This window comes from Bactrocera dorsalis, chromosome 5 (assembly GCF_023373825.1).
Source record: "Bactrocera dorsalis isolate Fly_Bdor chromosome 5, ASM2337382v1, whole genome shotgun sequence".
NCBI classification, from domain to species: Eukaryota; Metazoa; Arthropoda; class Insecta; order Diptera; family Tephritidae; genus Bactrocera; species Bactrocera dorsalis.
Genome location: NC_064307.1, coordinates 56,306,458 through 56,325,359, shown reverse-complemented (window position 1 = coordinate 56,325,359; position 18,902 = coordinate 56,306,458). Strand labels below are relative to the sequence as shown.

Genomic DNA, 18,902 nt, shown 5'->3' with positions numbered 1-18,902 from the left:
CTGGATAATTTTCAAGTTGTTGCTTATCACAATTCACGAAAATAGGATGATTTTGGTGCTCAAGCGGCTTCAGTTCTTGCGTCAATTTGATCTTGTAAGGATGAAGGCCAAGGACATGATGAAATGGCAAAAATTTCTGAAGAAAAATCTCAAAAGAGCGGAAAAATTATGGCGTCGTTTGCTGTCCCTATCGGTCTACTTTTGTGGCGTCCCTATAGAAAAACCCGTTAAGAGTGTACATCTGCTGGCGTACGCCGATTCTTTCTTCAGACTGAATAAGGAAGCTAAGAAGAAGGGTCTGGTTGTGAACAGTGACAAGGCGAAATATCTCCTGTCGTTAAACAAACAGTCATCGCGACTTGGCTCGCACATCACTGTTGACTATCTTAACTTTTAAGTCGTAGATAATTGCGTTAATCTTGAACCCAGCATCAACACAACACAACACAACACAATATCAGTATTGAAATCCAAAGCATAATCATTCTTGTCAACAAGCGCTACTTTGGAATGAGTAAGCAGTTGAAAAGTAAAGTCCTCTTTCGACGAACAAAGATCAAACTCTACATCATTCCCGTCCAGCTATATGATGCGGAGGCATGGACAATGACATCATCTGATTAGTCGGCCTTAGGAGTGTTTGAGAGAAATGTTTTGCGGAAGATTTACGGTACTTTGCGCATTTGCAGCGGCGAGTTCCGCAGTCGATGAAACGAGATATGAGGCGACATTGACATAGTTCAGCAAATCAGGAGACAGTGGCTGCGTTGGCTAGGTCGTGTTGTCCGGATGGAAGAGAACTCTCCAGATTTAAAGGTTTTCGATTCAGTAAAAGCCGATGGAAGTAGAATCGAACCGCAATTGCGCTGTTTATGCCAATACAGAAGAAGTATGTCTTCTGTCACAAAAATTGGGTAGGACTTGAATTGTTCTTATCTTTATGTTCAAATTGACTATTTATTAAATAGTTGTCAGAATTTTTGCAAGTAGTATCCGTTTCGATGAAGTTGTTGTATTTCGCATTTCATTTAATTTTGAATAACATCCTTCCAATGCTTAGGCAGTTTAATAACATTCTTAAATTTATGGACACAATTCGGTTGCAAGTAGTAATAGAAATAATGGAGTTGTTTAGTTCTGTGGTTTTACATCCAATACACGGTTTTCTGTATGGCTTTTTAAAAGGTAGAATATTCATTTTAAGTAGCTTCAATAAAGTCTAATAGTGAAGTTCATAAAAATCCGATGACATATTTCATATGTCTCACTCGTCAGTAGGTGGAAGGAATACTTGTAGATTTTAGATCGATTCTCTGCACAATTAAAAGTGGTAAAATTGAAACAAACGTTTCGATAAGAAGAAGACAAGATGAGTATATACATATGGTGTCTGTTATTTTATTATTAGTGTTTACAATTAGGCGCATGGAGAGTATCGAACAACTAATTTAGCTTAAAACAAATTGTCACAACTAAGTCTAAAATATATGTATTCACCCAGTGAAAACTTATCTACCAGGTTTTTTCAAAAATTATAGCGAATTTTGTATTTTTTAAGAAATTTTGGTCAAGGTCATATTTGAAATACATATACTACACACAGGAAGACAGTGGCTTATGATATTTATGGTACATCCAAGTATTTATTATTGTAAATTATATTTGCTTTCGGAGAATTTTGGAGAACTAAAATAGTGTTTCGGCAGTCAAATGTTTAAAGGTAACTTTTTAAATGTTGAAATTTTAAAATTCATAACTTTTTATATTATTCATTCGAAATAAAAAATTAAGTGCCCAATATTTTGCCTCAAAGAACACAGTACAAAAACAAAAAGTTTCGCTGGAGAAAAAAATGAATGTAAATTTCGGATGTTATTATATTAAAATATTTATCAATTTAACAAGAGAAGCAATCCTGTCCAACATTTTGGCTATCTGGAAGACTACTTTTGTTAACTTTTTACTTACTAAGTTTTTAATTTCTCGTTCATACTTTATGAATATAATAGGAGTTTGAAATAGTATGGTTTGTTGCTCTCCATTAGTTTTGGAAAGATTACTTATGTATATTATATTTACATATATACCACCATAAGAATGCTACCAATAATGCATTTACGTACTTAGTAAAAGTCGATTAGATTACAATAATTAAGGCTTGTTTCATCTCATAGTCCTTCAAACACCTGCAATGGGCTCATTCGTTTCCACTTCGTTTTTACATAGTTTTTTTAACATTACTATGACTTTTATGTGCCACTGTGTTTAAACTTATGTGGTTCATTAGAAGTAAATATATATGGGTTTCGAAATCACAAAAAGTCTAAAAATTGTCTAACAAACAAACATTGGACATACAAAGAATTGCTTCATTATTTCAGTGAGAGAGTAAAGTCATGAACAGATTGTACTTGTACGAGTACTAAATGGTCAACATATGGTTCTAATGGATCGACTGCTAGATCGATTAAAATGAAAATGTTGTTTCCAATGGCAACAAAAAAGTGGGGAGCGATAAGATGGGGCGTGTAAATTAGACATAGATGGCAAATGCATATGGAATAAGAATTATTAAAACAAAAAGAACAGCATTCATGAATATATCTCGTTATTGTGACAACTGAGTAGATTAGGGTATTACAATATAAACATATATATTCCTCATATGTGTTTGTATGAATCTAAGTTTAGGGAGTAGTTCGTTGGCCATGGCTGTCTGAGACAATTCAATCACTCTATTATTTAGTTGCGTGGCGGTCTTCGGTGACCAAGGAGCTTTGGCTTAACAAAAAGAAGCGATTTGGAAATAATTATACTTAAAATGCAAAGGCTTTGAATAAAATAGTGTTATTATTAATGCTGTTGTGAAAATATATCAAGCGATGAAGTTATTCTACAACATAGTGGCGGTTATGCTCGTACTTGGGCCTCTACCGAATCTTGCTGCTGTTTCAAAGCGTCAAAGTGGTGTGTATGGGTGTTGAAATAAAATTACTGTGAAAAATAAAATAAAAACGAATATGAAAATAATATGAAATCAAATATTACAAATGTATTATAATAAAATAAAATAAAAGCCAAATCAAGTTAATATTAATAAATTAAATGTATGTAAGATAAAACCCAATAAAAATCTCAAATTAACAAAAAACAATAAAAATTGAAATCAACGACGATTCTATGAAAAGTTGGAAAATAACTACGACATGTATTATTTAATATTATTTAACCGCTAATTCCAAACAAATATCTCGCCACTTGCACCAAGAAATATCTGTATTCCACCAAGCCACTAGCGTATGCCTAAATTATTAGTGCACGCAACTGCTGATAACCTCCGCTGTTGACACGATTTCCTCAGTCAGAGGAAGAGCGCACAGCGCGAGCTTAGAGTAATAAACTATATATGTACCTAAGTCAAAATAGACAATTATTAGATGCTAGTACTCACTATAAAAAGCGCTTGAATTGGGACTCTTTGTTGTAAAAGAAATTGAATGTTGTAGGACAAATTTAAATTAAAGTTGTTCAGTATCGACGGATTAATGACTTACGAAATTCAAACCGATAGTTTGGTAAATTGGTGACAATAGTAAATAAGTTGAATTAGGATATTTTAGTGTGTAAAACTTTTCCAGAAAACAAAAAAAAAAACAAATAAGGAAGGGCTAAGTTCGGGTGCAACCGAACATTTTATACTCTTGCAACTTAAAAGAATCAACGCCAGGGGAATACTTTATGGCTTAAAACGTCAACCTGAGGATCGAAGCCCAAAAAATTGTATATATGTATACATTTACTTTACATAAGGGGTTATATCCACTTGTAAGCTCAAAATTGTTGTTAATTTTTTTTGGAGAGACTTTTTATTGAATATATACGTAAAATATATGCGCATTTAGCGAAATTAACGTATTCTAAGAATTCATATTTTATTAATAAATATATTGGGTTGCGTCGTTCCTGTATAAGATCTCCTGAAAGTCCTCCACTAAAAGGTGTTTTGAGGAAGATATCTCTGATCCAAATTATCTGAAATATACATAACTGAAACATGAAACTCAAGTAATCCTTCTCTTAGGATAAATAAATACCGGTAAAAAATCTAAGAAATGGTCAAAATTTTGATATCAGACAAAATGGGGGCTTGCCAAAAAAAAATCTTGTTTTGTCGGAATTTTTATTAGAAACTTTATTACTTCGATCATTACCTGACAAAAGTATCTAAGAAGATCATGTAAAAATTTCAAGTCTATCGGTCAAGCCGTTTCGGAGAAATTTTCCTCACCGACTTTGAAAACATCGTTTCGATAAAAACGCATTTAAAGTTTTACTGCTACTCCGGGTTACGGTTCCACCTACTTTCAAACGGTCGGAGACGTCTTTACAAATACGCTCATTACTGCGAAACTATTTACCAGATTACTTTGAAATTTACAGACAATATTCTCGAATACATATATGTACATTCAAAATATGCAAAAAAAAATTTCGATTTTTTTCAAAATTACAAGTGGATATAACCCCATAACTACTATACTGATAATGTTTGGTATACGAGGTGTGTTCAAACAGTATCGCGAATTTTGGGTTTTTTTAAAAACTATTTATTTATTCATGAATATCTATTTTGTCCCCTTCAAAGTAATCCCCATGAGATATTATACACTTGTGCCAACGGTTTTTCCAATCTTCGAAGCACTTCAAAAAATCATTTTTTTTTTTATCTTCTTCATCTCCTCCTTCGATGCCGTCTTTGTCTCTTCAAGAGAAGCGTAACGTCGTCCTTTCATGGCCCTCTGCAGTTTAGGGAACAAGAAAAAGTCACATGGGGCCAGATCTGGGGAATACGGTGGCTGCGGCATCATTAGTGTGTTGTTTTTGGCCAAAAAGTCGCGCACAAGCAACGATGTGTGAGCAGGGGCGTTATCGTGGTGCCATTTTTTTGAATAGGTAAAAATCGAAGACGATCCAAAACGGCAGATTGCTTCGCGCAAATTGCGCATAACTTTCAGGTAATATTACTTAATGACCGTTCTTTCCTGTGGCAAGAACAAATGATGCACCACGCCCCTGTAATCGAAGAAAACTGTCAGCAAAACTTTCGCGATACTTTTTGAACACACCTCGTAAAAACGAAAACGATTATATGTAGAATATGGAAGTTGAAGTAATATCGACCAAATTTGAGATATTTGTCCCAATACTACATACTATTAACATGTCACTTACTAAAAAAACGAATCATATAGAGAAAAGTTAGCCAGATGTTCGAAAGTCCTGATATAAATTATACAATATGTATAATAAGGTACACTGTTATAAGTAACACATGCTGTCTTATTTACATTGAAATAACTCCCATATTGGCCGATATACATATGCGGTTTCAAGTCACCTGCTTTTCTTTATATTAGGTATACTGTGATCAAATTGAAAGGTGAATTTTTAATTTGTTCTTCCCGTGTTTTTTTCGAATCGTTGGTAGTACTGCTAGTGCTGTGCTAAATTTCAAAATATTCATTAGTATTTGAGAACGCGTCGTTTTGTGAGGCTCTAAACGTGAATTCTTCGATTTTTACTATGCCTGAATTTATTGAACAAAGAAGTGCGATAATGCAACATCTCATACTGCATTGGTTATTCGTGATCATTTCGCCACATTTTCAACTAATATCATTCCACAACCACCGCATTCGCCTGATTTACCTTCGTGTAACTTCAGCAAATTCATACCACCACTCCGAGGACACCGTTTTGATTTAATTGAGCATATAAAAGCTGAATCGAAGAAGGCTCTCATGGCCATTACGACGGAGGACTTTTCCAAGTGCTATGATGACTGGAAAATTCGTTGGCATAAGTGTAAGCAGCGGGAGGGGATTACTTTGAAGGAGATGAAATGGACAAAATGCACCTTTCTATTTGATCACAGGTATGGGGGCTAAGGGAAGTATTAGTCCGATGAAACCCATTTTTGACATACAGACATACCATTGGGAAAGAAATACTATCTCTGAATATTATAAATCTCACACATTCACCAATATTTTCGATCAAAAAGTCAACTATATGTACTGAGCCCAAATATTTGGTACCTAGGGGCTTGAACAGTTTTTATTGAATTTAAACAATTATTGGTCATAAGCTGGATATAATTATTCGTGCAAAGTTTTATCACGTTATATTAATTCTTCTTGATTTGCGTACTGGAAACTGAACGAATCTAGTGGAATTTAAATTTGTCGGAAAAGAGAAATAGGCGTGGTTGTTGTCCGATATCTTCCATTTTCACAATGTGGCATAAGAATGTACTAAAGTTTGTCGAAATCGTTTCGTTGGGTCCCGAAATATAAGATTCCACCAAAAAGTGGGCGGTGCCACGCCCATCCGCCGATTTCCACACCAGCTCTTATAAAGGTCTCTTATACCAACTCGCTGGTAAAATTTAATATATCTGGCGTATTAAGTTATAGATTAGATTATTATAAGATTTGTATTACATGTATATATACATATATAAAACTTTATGTATCTCGATTAGTTTAAGGTGATACGTACAACTGTTAGGTGAACAAAACTATAATATACGTACTCTGTAACAACTGGTTGCAAGATTCTTATACTCTCGGCCAAGAAAGATCAAATTTCAAAACTAAACATTAGGCACTCTCGTTCTTTCAAATAATACAACACATACAGAGTTATCTCAGGTTTTGTATAAATTGGCATTTTTTATACTTATATGCCACATAATGAAATTAACGTGTTTTTATCAGAGACATAGACGCCTGTTTTCGACTTTTACAATATCTCTTATATTTGCGTTAGATCTTTTCTAAATAAAAGTTAAATACGTAAACTAATTTTTTGTTATTTCAACATTCTTTCGATGCTCCAGGAGCTAAACATTGCACAACAGGTAGTAAATTAATCTGAATACAAAAAGAAGTCCAATGTATGGGTGTTATAGGATTTAAGGCAAAAACCTCATGGACCAAATTTCAATCGATAGTGACTCGTTAGAAGCTCCGGAAGATTAAGTTGTTCTTCTTACATGGCACGGAGTTATTTCATGTCTATGGAGAATGATTTTAATGGTAAAAAATCGAATGTAGCCCCGACTTAAGGCAAAAATAATGGATTTATATTTACTAGACTTTATATAGCAAAAGCATACTGTAGAATTTGTTTTGACCTTAACTTTAGGATTTCATATTTATTGCTTGATTTTTTAAGAGCTTGATAACTTTTTTTTAAAAAAAACGCATAAAATTTGCAAAATCTCATCGGTTCTTTATTTGAAACGTTAGATTGGTTCATGACATTTACTTTTTGAAGATAATTTCATTTAAATGTTGACCGCGGCTGCGTCTTAGGTGGTCCATTCGGAAAGTCCAATTTTGGGCAACTTTTTCGAGCATTTCGGCCGGAATAGCCCGAATTTCTTCGGAAATGTTGTCTTCCAAAGCTGGAATAGTTGCTGGCTTATTTCTGTAGACTTTAGACTTGACGTAGCCCCACAAAAAATAGTCTAAAGGCGTTAAATCGCATGATCTTGGTGGCCAACTTACGGGTCCATTTCTTGAGATGAATTGTTGTCCGAAGTTTTCCCTCAAAATGGCCATAGAATCGCGAGCTGTGTGGCGTGTAGCGCCATCTTGTTGAAACCACATGTCAACCAAGTTCAGTTCTTCCATTTTTGGCAACAAAAAGTTTGTTAGCATCGAACGATAGCGATCGCCATTCACCGTAACGTTGCGTCCAACAGCATCTTTGAAAAAATACGGTCCAATGATTCCACCAGCGTACAAACCACACCAAACAGTGCATTTTTCGGGATGCATGGGCAGTTCTTGAACGGCTTCTGGTTGCTCTTCACCCCAAATGCGGCAATTTTGCTTATTTACGTAGCCATTCAACCAGAAATGAGTAGACCATAAATCGGACGTAAAGCGCGAAACACATTTCGAACCGAACACTGATTTTGGTAATAAAATTCAATGATTTGCAAGTGTTGCTCGTTAGTAAGTCTATTCATGATGAAATGTCAAAGCATACTGAGCATCTTTCTCTTTGACACCATGTCTGAAATCCCACGTGATCTGTCAAATACTAATGCATGAAAATCCTAACCTCAAAAAAATACCCGTTGTATAATACATATATTTTATCTCTGTTCTTTATATAATAGGCAACATCGACTTGGACACTTATGATCAGGTTGATGATGCCGACTTTGTGCCTGTAAGCCCTTGTAGCATACAAAGAGCTGGTGATCCGGATCTTACCAATTATGATATCATATCTTCGTATCGCTTCGACGAAGCATATCATCAATACCAGGGAGTTCAACAAATAGTCGGTTCAACTGGTTATCAGACAGCTTATCACTTCGAAGAGTACTCCAACATGACAATCGAATCATCGCAGGCATTTCCGAAGGGTGTACCCGACGCCTTTTCATTTGAATGCACATTTCGTGTACCTGAATTTGATCCACCAAATGAGTGGTACCTCTTCGAAATCTCAAATTATAGATATGAATCACAGATGAGCGTCATTATGAATCCGGTTTATAATGCGCTCGAATTCTCATTACCCAAATATGATGGTTCTTTGCAGACGATCACGTTTGAGGAGTTGGAAGTAAATAGTTACAAGAAACTTCTGATAATTGTTATTTGCTAATTACATGCTCATACTCGCTACAGATATTTGATCATTCATGGCATAAAGTTATGCTTGGAGTTACACAGGATGCTGTGCGCCTTTGGGTTGATTGCAAGCCCATACCGGACCGCAGTGGCAATTTGAATACTCCACTTGATGTACGCAGTCCAATTGATTCGACAGAAGGTGCTTTTACTGTGGCACGTGACTGTAAAACGAAAAGCACAGTACCAGTAAGTAAACTCACAGCGATAATGTCAAGGTGACTTGTAACACATTTCAATTTACAGATTGATTTGCAATGGATGATCTTTAGTTGTGATGTTGATAAACCTAATCGTGCCACATGTGAAGACCTACCACAATATGCAAAGGCACCTAAGGGAGTTTCGGCAATGGAGTCATTTACCACACCCCGTGCAACTGTGGTGCCGACGCCAACACCACAGCGCCCAGATTTAACTTTTCTAACTACTACCACTTACCGCCCGACGTTTTTGTCTTCCACTCCAGTTGCGTTGCAAGGACAAGAGTTACATGCATGCCCTGAAGTGTGTCCAAGAGGGCCACCGGGACCGCCAGGACCACAAGGACCGCCGGTGAGCTAATATTATTCCATTTCATGCAATTGCCCATTATTTATTTGTTAAAGGGACTTGTGGGTTTACCGGACCAGTCATATCCGTACGCCAATCAGCTAAATGGTGGCCTAAGTAAAGGTGAAAAAGGTGAACCGGGTGATTTTGGTCTGCCTGGTTTACCCGGAAGAGACGGAGTACGTGGTTGGGATGGTGTACCAGGTGCGAAGGGCGAACCCGGCTTAATTGGGCCACCAGGACCACCAGGTCTTCCTGGAATTGTAACAGCGGATATACGTAATACAGAAGATATACGTAATGTGACTGTGGGTTTGCCCGGGCCGAAAGGTGTTATGGGTTTACCGGGTTTAAATGGCCAAAAGGGAGAACGTGGTTTGCCTGGATTAGATGGTGGTATGGGGGAACGTGGGGTGCCAGGACTACCGGGTACAAAAGGAGAACCAGGATTGCCGGGTATTGCAGGACCACAAGGACCACCTGGACCTCCCGGTGAGTCTGGTACAATAAATAATGAAGTCCGGAATATAGAAGAACGCGAAATACGTGAGATATGCTTGGCTGTTGTAAGAGGTAACGAAATAATATACATACATATGTTTATTAAAAATATATAAATATTAATCAATTTGCGATTAGACTACATAAGTGAAATTTCTCAAACATTAACTGGCCCACCTGGTCCACCTGGTCGACGTGGCTATGGTCGCCCTGGACCACCAGGACATCCAGGCGCACAAGGTATGCTACACTTCACCCATTAACAAAAGTAATTGCTATTTTCGATTTTTATCTAGGTGCGCCGGGAATACCAGGACCATCCGGTGAACGTGGCTATCCTGGCTTACCAGGTTTGCAGGGACCACAAGGTGAGACTGGTCCCCGTGGTCCGGAGGGACAAAAAGGTGATCGCGGTGAAGATGGGATTGGTCATCCCGGACCAATGGGGTTACCTGGTCCACAAGGTCCTGAAGGTCGTTGTGTGGACGGTCTACCCGGTAGACCTGGTGAACCTGGTGCTGTTGGTGCACCTGGCGAACCTGGAGCACATGGCTCCCCTGGCCAGCCTGGAGTTTGTCCCGATTGTAATGCCTATCAAGCAGCGTATACATATCCTCTACTACTGGCACAGCAACAACAAAATAATAAAGGTCCTCCGAACTACTACAATAAGGGGCCATCCAATTACTACAATAAAGGCTAAAATTAATAGTTGTTGTTGTTCATTGAATGTTTGACATGTTTCTTCTAAATAAAAAATTAAAAAAAAATTAAATAAAAAAGAACAACAATCAGAATATTTGTAAGAAATCATTTTCTTTGTATTCTAAAAATACCTTATCTACTTTTTTGATAGGATTTCGAGCTTTGCATATTAGATTTCTGTAAATACCATTAATTCTTTGGAGATTGTGCTAATCTCTTATACAATATATAGCTCAAACCTGAACAGTGATGCTCTGAACACATAAGGACGACAGACGACAAACGACATCTGTCAAATATTACATACGTTCTTAAGGACACTTATTTTGACGAAGACACGAAAAAACGACTGTAGGCCGACAGTTGTCATTCTCGCTAATTCCTATTTGCCAACGACAGTAGAACGACAGTAGAATGAAGAAGAGAGATGAGGAAGAGTGGTGATGCCACTAATATGTAAAATGTAAAATTATTCACAGCTCTTACAAACTTGACGTTATTTTACAAATAAAAGCATAAAATAGCTCTATTTTATCATTTGTAATAACAATTGATAATTTAAAACAAAAATATATACCTATTTACTTATTTTTTGCATAAAAAATTTAACTTTGAACAAAATATTAAAATTTCATTGAAGTGCAAGGTATTAGTATGGCCACAACGAAATTGTGTACATGCAAAATGGACAGCTGCGTTGTTTTGTTTTCATTTCACTTTCGTACTCTCGTTTGTCGTTTGTCGTCTGGTCGTCGTTATGTGTTCAGTACATGAGGCCGGAGCTCTTGTATGCAGTATTTAGTTTTCAGAGGTCGCCAAGGAAAAAAATAACTGGCAACGCTTATAAAGTCTTCGAACGATGGAAGGATATCATTACTTTCCTGATATTTCCGATATTTTGCTCAGGGAAGGGAACTATCGCATATTAAAAGAAACAGTAGGCTTTTCTTGTAATCAGCCTCTTTATGAAAAGAATTTCATAGCCGAAGACAATCTGATATTATTCTGTTATGTAACATATAATATCCGTAAAAAATTTAGTTCATAAAAACTCAACTCAGTTCTTTCCTTGATAGTTCTTCATTAGTCATATATTCGGGTGCGTTCTGGTTACAATATTGCCGACTGTCGTAGTTCGTGATTTGTCTTCAGTAGAACATACAATATAAAGGCTTTAATGAAGTGGATAAGCGTGTCTCTTATGAAACAATATGCGGAGAAGAGCAGATTTAAAAGTGCTCGCTTATACAAGGTTCCAATAAAATAATCTCAAAATAAGATGTATATAAATATATTTTCGTACTTTAAAATAATCGTGAATTATGTTGACTCTTTGTTTTATAGAAAGTTTGCCACTTACAATTAATAGATTCTATCGGGTTTGAGCGTTTCTATAATTCTTTTTGTTGTTGTTTACTACTATTTTTTCATTTCTTTTTTTTTTAATTTTACCACACTTAATAGTGTGAGAGTTGGCACATTTACATTTGCGATTTCTATAAAAAGGCGAAAACATTCGAGAAGAAATTTAGTTTTATCTACAAAGCGTAAAGATGAAGCAGTCCAGCACCAAATTGTTTGGTAGGATTTAAAAAAAAATATTGATTTTGAGTTCTTGATTAATTTAGAATCTTTGGAAAATATTTGCAGCGTTTTTTCTTCTCAGCGCTTTTGTTGTGCTCGTGCGCGCACTGCCTTATCGACACTTCATTACACATGACCCCGCTGATCTGTCGCTAGTGCCAAAAGAAACTGTTGTTGCAACCCAATTACATGTATCACCCAATGCTGATCGAATTGGGGCTTATGAATATAAGGAAGTACCGTTAATATCGCGTAAGCGTGCTAAAGAAATTGCATCGGATAAGGAGGAGAAATTGGATGGCGAAAAAGTTAAAGGAAACATACAAGAAGTGGCGGTGTCGAATGAGAAGGCAGCAGTGGAGTATGCTAATAACCGCGAATTAATTAATAACATTGAAGATATCGAGGAGAATATACAAAGTGTTACTGATAGTGCTGTGGTGAGTGCGATGGCAACATAATTTAAGTCATAGCAGTAACGTTAAGTATTCATTTCACTGACGTAATGTAATCATTAATTTATTTTTGTAATATATTTTCCATATATGTATAATGTTGTTTATCATAACCAGGACTTATTTAACTTTATATTCATTATTTCTTTTACTCTTAGTTACAACCACAAAAGCTCAAGCCTCTCTCCGTAGATAGCGGAAATCCTATTTACATAACCATACCGATATATGTGAATTCATCGCCTGGTCTGCCAGTGACACTATCGATTGGTGGTCAGCAGATTCCGTATAAAGCGAATAGTATCGGTTTAAAGAGCACTTTGAAGAGAGAAGTTTCTCCAACATCGCTATACAATAAGTTACCATAGCGAATAAATAAAATGATTAGCTATAACTAAATAATTTGTTGAAACTAATTTTATTTCTACCTCAGGGTTTTTAAATTAAGTATAAAGCTTGTTAGTCACAAACTCTGCGAGTTTCATTGGTAATTCTTTATTTTGCTGAATGGGTTAAATTGGGGATCTTATATACTGCCACGATAAAAATAATTATTTCAATAAGAGTTTTCAAGTTGAAGAAGACATGAAAGGAAGAAAGGAGCCAGTTGGCGTTAAAAAGATGAAACAAAAAAGACGCGAAAAATTTGAATATAGCCCTCACTATTGGCGATAACGTTTGCTTCAATTTTAGTTATTGTTCTGAGGCTATAACTTCCTTCAGAATGATTTTGATCGGTGAGTTCGTATGGCAGTTTTAAGTTATAGTGGTTTAACGACGGTTCCTACGAATGATCAGCTTATTCAGGAGAATATAAGGTGTGTGCAGATCGACATCTCAAAAGTGAGGGCTTAGTTTACGTATATAACATTGGCTGCCAAGTGGTTTTGATGAAATCCTACACCGAGCCACATATTTTTTACCATAAAACCTGCAAAAATTGCCACTGTGCCTTGAAAATTAAATATAAATTTTTTGCAGATATCAACATAGCCAGAGAAACTCACAAAGCATTATTAAATTAATTTCGCGTCACACAAAAGTAAATGTTAAATGCCGAACAACCCTTTTTGGACGATTTCTTGCGATGTGGCAACCCATGAATTTTCATGTGTCGAACGAAAACATGTGACATGGCAGCCAATGTGATATAAAGCGACTCAGCTAGGGAACCCTTTTCCGTCCGCTTTCCGAATGCTTTTCTAAAAATGTGTGACAACAGCTTCTGGTTTTTAAAGTTTTTTTCTTAAAATTCTTTCTATGAAATGAGGAGTATTTCTAACTAAAGTTTTTTACTACATTTTTATTCCCATAAACTTCTCTATTAAAAACTTTCTTTTCACTGCGCGTCCCTCCTCACCACCATTATCTTCATCATCTTCTTCATAGTCCTCTTCTTCCTCTTCGTCATCATCGTCGGCATTATTTCCTTCCTCCGCTTCCACATTTCCTCCACCGATATTTGTGACGCCACTTAAAGCTGCTTCCAGTTCCTCCTCAACTTCTTCCTCCTCATTTTCCTCTTCGTCATAATCATAATCAGCTTGCCTATAGCTTGCAGCACTCCTTACTTCATCAACGCGTGTGTTCAGATGCCTTTGTGGCGCGTAGGCATTTGGGACTGGGCGTCCAACACTGGCGGCTTTTACGCTTTGCGTGAACCAAGTGCACCAGATCAACACTATAATTCGTAATAAAAATATGGAAAATGTGAAAAGAGTTTTATAGAAGCATGTGTACACTATTTTTTTTCAAACTTCCAACCTAAACAAAAGCAGCCAGCCGTTGTTGCTTCCCTCAATTGCATTTCCTCGGTTTGTCTTCCACTTGACGTTTGCCACCACTTAAGTGTCATCATTGTCTTTTTATACACCCATCGAAGAATGATGTAATTATGGTTTTGAATGCAACCGAATTTACATTTTACTAGCTGCATAGAACTTGTTTTCGACTGCCTGTCGATATGATTTCTTTCTCGGTTTTTTGTTTGGGAAAGTGAAAGTGCGTAGCGGTTGCATTGTCTCGACTTGACATCGGAAAACTTTTGGTTTCAAGTAGCTAGAGAAATTAAGCATATTTTATTATTAAAAATTTTATATACATCTATATCTGTGTTCTCTTCTTAGTAAAGAATATTTGTATAACACATAACGGCTTTTACCACAGAGTTTTCTTTACGATTTCGATTTTAAGCTTACATGGTTATCACGTTTGGCACATAAGCTGCACTAGCACATTACACTTCTTATGTGTTTCTTTCCGATAATTGATCTAAATGATCTCCATTGGGTCCAGCATATATCATCTCATAAAAGGTTATAAAAGAATTTAAAAATACAGTGCTGAGTCAAGCCTAAAGTCACAAAATCCGGATCTAGTATTTATTCTTGGATTTGCTGATGCGTTCCTTGATATCTTCAGACATTTTATACGATCAGGCTTTATAAAAACTTTTTCCTAGTTACAAAAACCGAAGGTTATAGATTATTTTCGGAGTTGTGTCTTTAGATTCCGTTTCGGTAAGATATTTATATACTTATTACGCACTTGTGTCTTGATTTTAAGAGAGCACATGAGTAACCTCTCTAAAGCCAGATATTAGTATCGCAAACTAGTGAAGTTGTTGATATTACAAGGAGCGTTCCAAAGTAAACAGGACTTAAAAAAAACAGAACAAATGTTTTTTCGGCAAAATCAATTTATTTTATTCAAAATAGTCTCCTCTGCTTCAATACAGCTTTTTGCACGGTCCAAAAGCATTTCGAACGTGTGTTTTAGCTCGTTGACCGGTATGGCAGCCAGTATGTCGGTGCAAGCCTTTTGAATGGCCTGTAACTCTTTCCTTTCATGGCAAATGCATTTTTCCGAAAAGGGAGAAGTCCCACGATGCCATATCAGGTGAATACGGGAAGTGGTTAATGATTAAAATGTGATTTTTGGTCAAATAATCGGTCACAAGCGTCGATCGATGAAAGGGCGCAGTAGCAATTTTTGGTCGTCAGTCAATTTGTGCGGAACAAACCATGAGCACATCTTTACTAAGCCCAAATGCTAGGCAAAATGCGATAAATCGATGTTTTGTAGATGTTCAATTCCATTTCCGTGAATTTCAATGAAAGTGGCAACTCCAAAACTCTTTAAAAGTTCTTTTAAAAGCTACGGAGTGTTCTTTTCTGTTTTCAAGCATTTTCTGAAAATCGAAATCGGTAGATGACTCGACAGATAAGACAGTTTTATTAATATTCAAAGTAAATCGTCTATCAATTGTAGAATTAACACACTCCGATAATTTTGAAATTTAATAAAGTGAATTTTCTTATCTGTGATTAATAACTTTTCTGGAGGAATCAATTTCGAAATTTTTTCTTATAACGGGTGATTTTTTTGAGGTTAGGATTTTCATGCATTAGTATTTGACAGATCACGTGGGATTTCAGACATGGTGTCAAAGAGAAAGATGCTCAGTATGCTTTGACATTTCATCATGAATAGACTTACTAACGAGCAACGCTTGCAAATCATTGAATTTTATTACCAAAATCAGTGTTCGGTTCGAAATGTGTTTCGCGCGCGTGTTTTGTTCAGCGATGAGGCTCATTTCTGGTTGAATGGCTACGTAAATAAGCAAAATTGCCGCATTTGGGGTGAAGAGCAACCAGAAGCCGTTCAAGAACTGCCCATGCATCCCGAAAAATGCACTGTTTGGTGTGGTTTGTACGCTGGTGGAATCATTGGACCGTATTTTTTCAAAGATACTGTTGGACGCAACGTTACGGTGAATGGCGATCGCTATCGTTCGATGCTAACAAACTTTTTGTTGCCAAAAATGGAAGAACTGAACTTGGTTGACATGTGGTTTCAACAAGATGGCACTACATGCCACACAGCTCGCGATTCTATGGCCATTTTGAGGGAAAACTTCGGACAACAATTCATCTCAAGAAATGGACCCGTAAGTTGGCCACCAAGATCATGCGATTTAACGCCTTTAGACTATTTTTTGTGGGGCTACGTCAAGTCTAAAGTCTACAGAAATAAGCCAGCAACTATTCCAGCTTTGGAAGACAACATTTCCGAAGAAATTCGGGCTATTCCGGCCGAAATGCTCGAAAAAGTTGCCCAAAATTGGACTTTCCGAATGGACCACCTAAGACGCAGCCGCGGTCAACATTTAAATGAAATTATCTTCAAAAAGTAAATGTCATGAACCAATCTAACGTTTCAAATAAAGAACCGATGAGATTTTGCAAATTTTATGCGTTTTTTTTTTTAAAAAAGTTATCAAGCTCTTAAAAAATCACCCTATATAAATATTCTTACAGTCGGCCTGAACAAAAATATAACTTCGGATCCATTCGTTGTTGTTGTTGTAACGAAGGTTATGTGCGTGAAAGAAAAGAGTTGGGTCGGGGTTTTTCCTTAAATCTTCTTGTCTAAATTTTTTAAAAATATATTTCAATGAAACAAGAAACGATGAGAATTGGAATAAAGGAATCGGAAGACTACGCATATTGGCAAAATAAAACATCTAATTTTACGAACAACTTTTTTTTATTAATTTCCTAAACAACTATGCAATAAATAAATAAATACATACAACTACATGTCTGAAGAAAGCCATTCAAACTGCGACAATCAAGCCGCGCTTGCAGCTGTTACCGCTCCCGTTGCTGGTTTTTCTTCTGTAATCATGTCCGGAAGAGGAGCTGGTTTCGTTTCACCCACTACGTTTTCTACTACCGCTGGCGTCTCAGCTGGTTTCGGTTCCTGAGCTGGTTGCTTATTGACCAATTCGGGTTCCTTCAGAATCTCTTCAACACCCGCAATAATCTCTTCTTCCTCGGGTGTAAAAATACCATCCGGCTTGATAGTGGTAGCCGCAACACCAGCAGCCTCATCCTCATCATCATCATCATCGCCAATCACATTCTCTATGGTCTGCTGTATGAAATGTTCGAAGAGCTGGAAGTACTGTAGCGCATTGGTGGCCACTTGCTCGGTGGGCAGTGTGGTCACTTTCTTCAATGCATCGCGTATGAGTATGAGTACAGAAGTATTGCGGGAGGGTGCGTTGGGCGCAGCAGCCACAGTAGGTGCGTTAGCCTCAGCGCTGTGTTCGGGTTCCTTCTCGATTGCATCGGTCACGCCGTTTGTGGCCGGTGCTGGTAAAGGTTCTGGTACTGCGGCGGTTTCCCCATGCATTGGTGACTCAGATTGCCCACCCTCTGCGGCCTGTGTATCGCGACGACGTCGGCGTGTGCTGTCATCATCACCATCATCATCGGCATCATCCTCATCGCTGTCTTCTTGTGAATCGTCGGGGATTTGTTGTTGTTGCTGTTGTGCGAAATTTTGCGCTTGTATATCATCTTCCTCCTCAGATTCGTCTTCATCAGAGTATGCTTGACGGGCGACGCGCAGCGCGTGCACATTTTCGTTGGCTGGTGTCAAGGCGCGTACGCTTGCGCTGCGAGGACCACCATTTATGGCGGCGGCGTCAGTGGCGCCAAAGCACACGTAAAATACCGCTAGTAAAACTGAAAGCGACAAAATTGTTGAAAAATACAAAATTTTAATCGAAACACTAAAAATGTGAGTATTCTATATTATTTTTAATGTTTATTTTATTATTTGCTATTAATTTGGTGAAACCCACCGGCACAGCAGTTAAAGACACGGACACCCATTTCGTATTTTACTTTCTCAGTCTGCAGTTTGCGCGATCTTTATGAGCGAATTCAGCGCAACGCCGCGGTCTTTTATATACCCAGCTATGTTTGGATATTTAGCGGATATACATATAATATAACCACATTCACAGTTATATATACACACTCATACACCAGATTGTATATATGTACGTATACGAAAAATAGTACTAGTAGTTGTTGGCATATGTAAAAATGAAAGTAAAAACCAAAATCAATTTCGCCGCTCAACAATGACAATAATGGTGACGTGTTGGCGGCGTCTCAGTGCGCGTTTGCCGCAGGAAAAAATGCTGCTCGCAATGCTCTCGATCAGCATCTTTCAAATTGCTGAATGTGTTTTATGCTCGAGTTGTTTGGCTCAGAGCGCCGCAGCTCATCTTGAAATTTCGAATCTACATTTTAAGGTTTTGGTTTCGTATTTGTTGTGTTAATCTGTTTTCAAAAGAAAGCGAAATTATTTGCACTTCTGATTTTCGTTTTTTTGTTTATTTAAATTTGCTTTTAGTATTTCGTTTTAAATAATCGACTTAAAATTGGCATATTGATTTTTGGTATTCACACCTTAGTTGTTAACTCAGTGTTGTTGTATTTAAGTCACTATGATTTGTTACGTATTCGTTTCCACTAAGAAAGAAATAGTAAATTTTACTATTAACGTAAAATGTCTGTATATATTA

The 18,902-nt window shown here is 37.0% G+C and overlaps 4 protein-coding genes across 4 annotated transcripts; 2 read left to right on the top strand and 2 right to left on the bottom strand.

Annotated features, from left to right (window-relative positions):
• The first annotated feature begins 2,717 nt into the window (after window positions 1-2,717).
• Window positions 2,718-10,567, top strand: LOC105222522 (collagen alpha-1(IX) chain). The gene is made up of 7 exons (XM_011199877.4): window positions 2,718-2,967; window positions 8,195-8,649; window positions 8,715-8,906; window positions 8,964-9,272; window positions 9,326-9,842; window positions 9,909-10,010; window positions 10,067-10,567. The coding sequence occupies exons 1-7, from the start codon at window positions 2,883-2,885 to the stop codon at window positions 10,471-10,473; spliced, it is 2,067 nt and encodes a 688-aa protein (XP_011198179.2). The 5' UTR covers window positions 2,718-2,882; the 3' UTR covers window positions 10,474-10,567.
• A 1,354-nt stretch (window positions 10,568-11,921) lies between these two features.
• On the top strand, window positions 11,922-12,888 carry LOC105222543 (uncharacterized). Its single transcript, XM_011199903.3, has 3 exons — window positions 11,922-12,056; window positions 12,126-12,499; window positions 12,673-12,888. The coding sequence occupies exons 1-3, from the start codon at window positions 12,029-12,031 to the stop codon at window positions 12,880-12,882; spliced, it is 612 nt and encodes a 203-aa protein (XP_011198205.2). The 5' UTR covers window positions 11,922-12,028; the 3' UTR covers window positions 12,883-12,888.
• A 921-nt stretch (window positions 12,889-13,809) lies between these two features.
• On the bottom strand, window positions 13,810-14,465 carry LOC125778897 (uncharacterized). Its single transcript, XM_049458511.1, has 2 exons — window positions 14,279-14,465; window positions 13,810-14,195 (listed from the first exon to the last, which is right to left on the bottom strand). The coding sequence occupies exons 1-2, from the start codon at window positions 14,448-14,450 to the stop codon at window positions 13,810-13,812; spliced, it is 558 nt and encodes a 185-aa protein (XP_049314468.1). The 5' UTR covers window positions 14,451-14,465.
• Window positions 14,466-17,046: 2,581 nt separating this feature from the next.
• Window positions 17,047-18,277, bottom strand: LOC105222521 (probable serine/threonine-protein kinase kinX). The gene is made up of 2 exons (XM_011199876.4): window positions 18,171-18,277; window positions 17,047-18,051 (listed from the first exon to the last, which is right to left on the bottom strand). Exons 1-2 carry the CDS (start codon window positions 18,199-18,201, stop codon window positions 17,150-17,152), a joined length of 933 nt encoding a protein of 310 aa, XP_011198178.2. The 5' UTR covers window positions 18,202-18,277; the 3' UTR covers window positions 17,047-17,149.
• Between the last annotated feature and the right edge of the window lie 625 nt (window positions 18,278-18,902).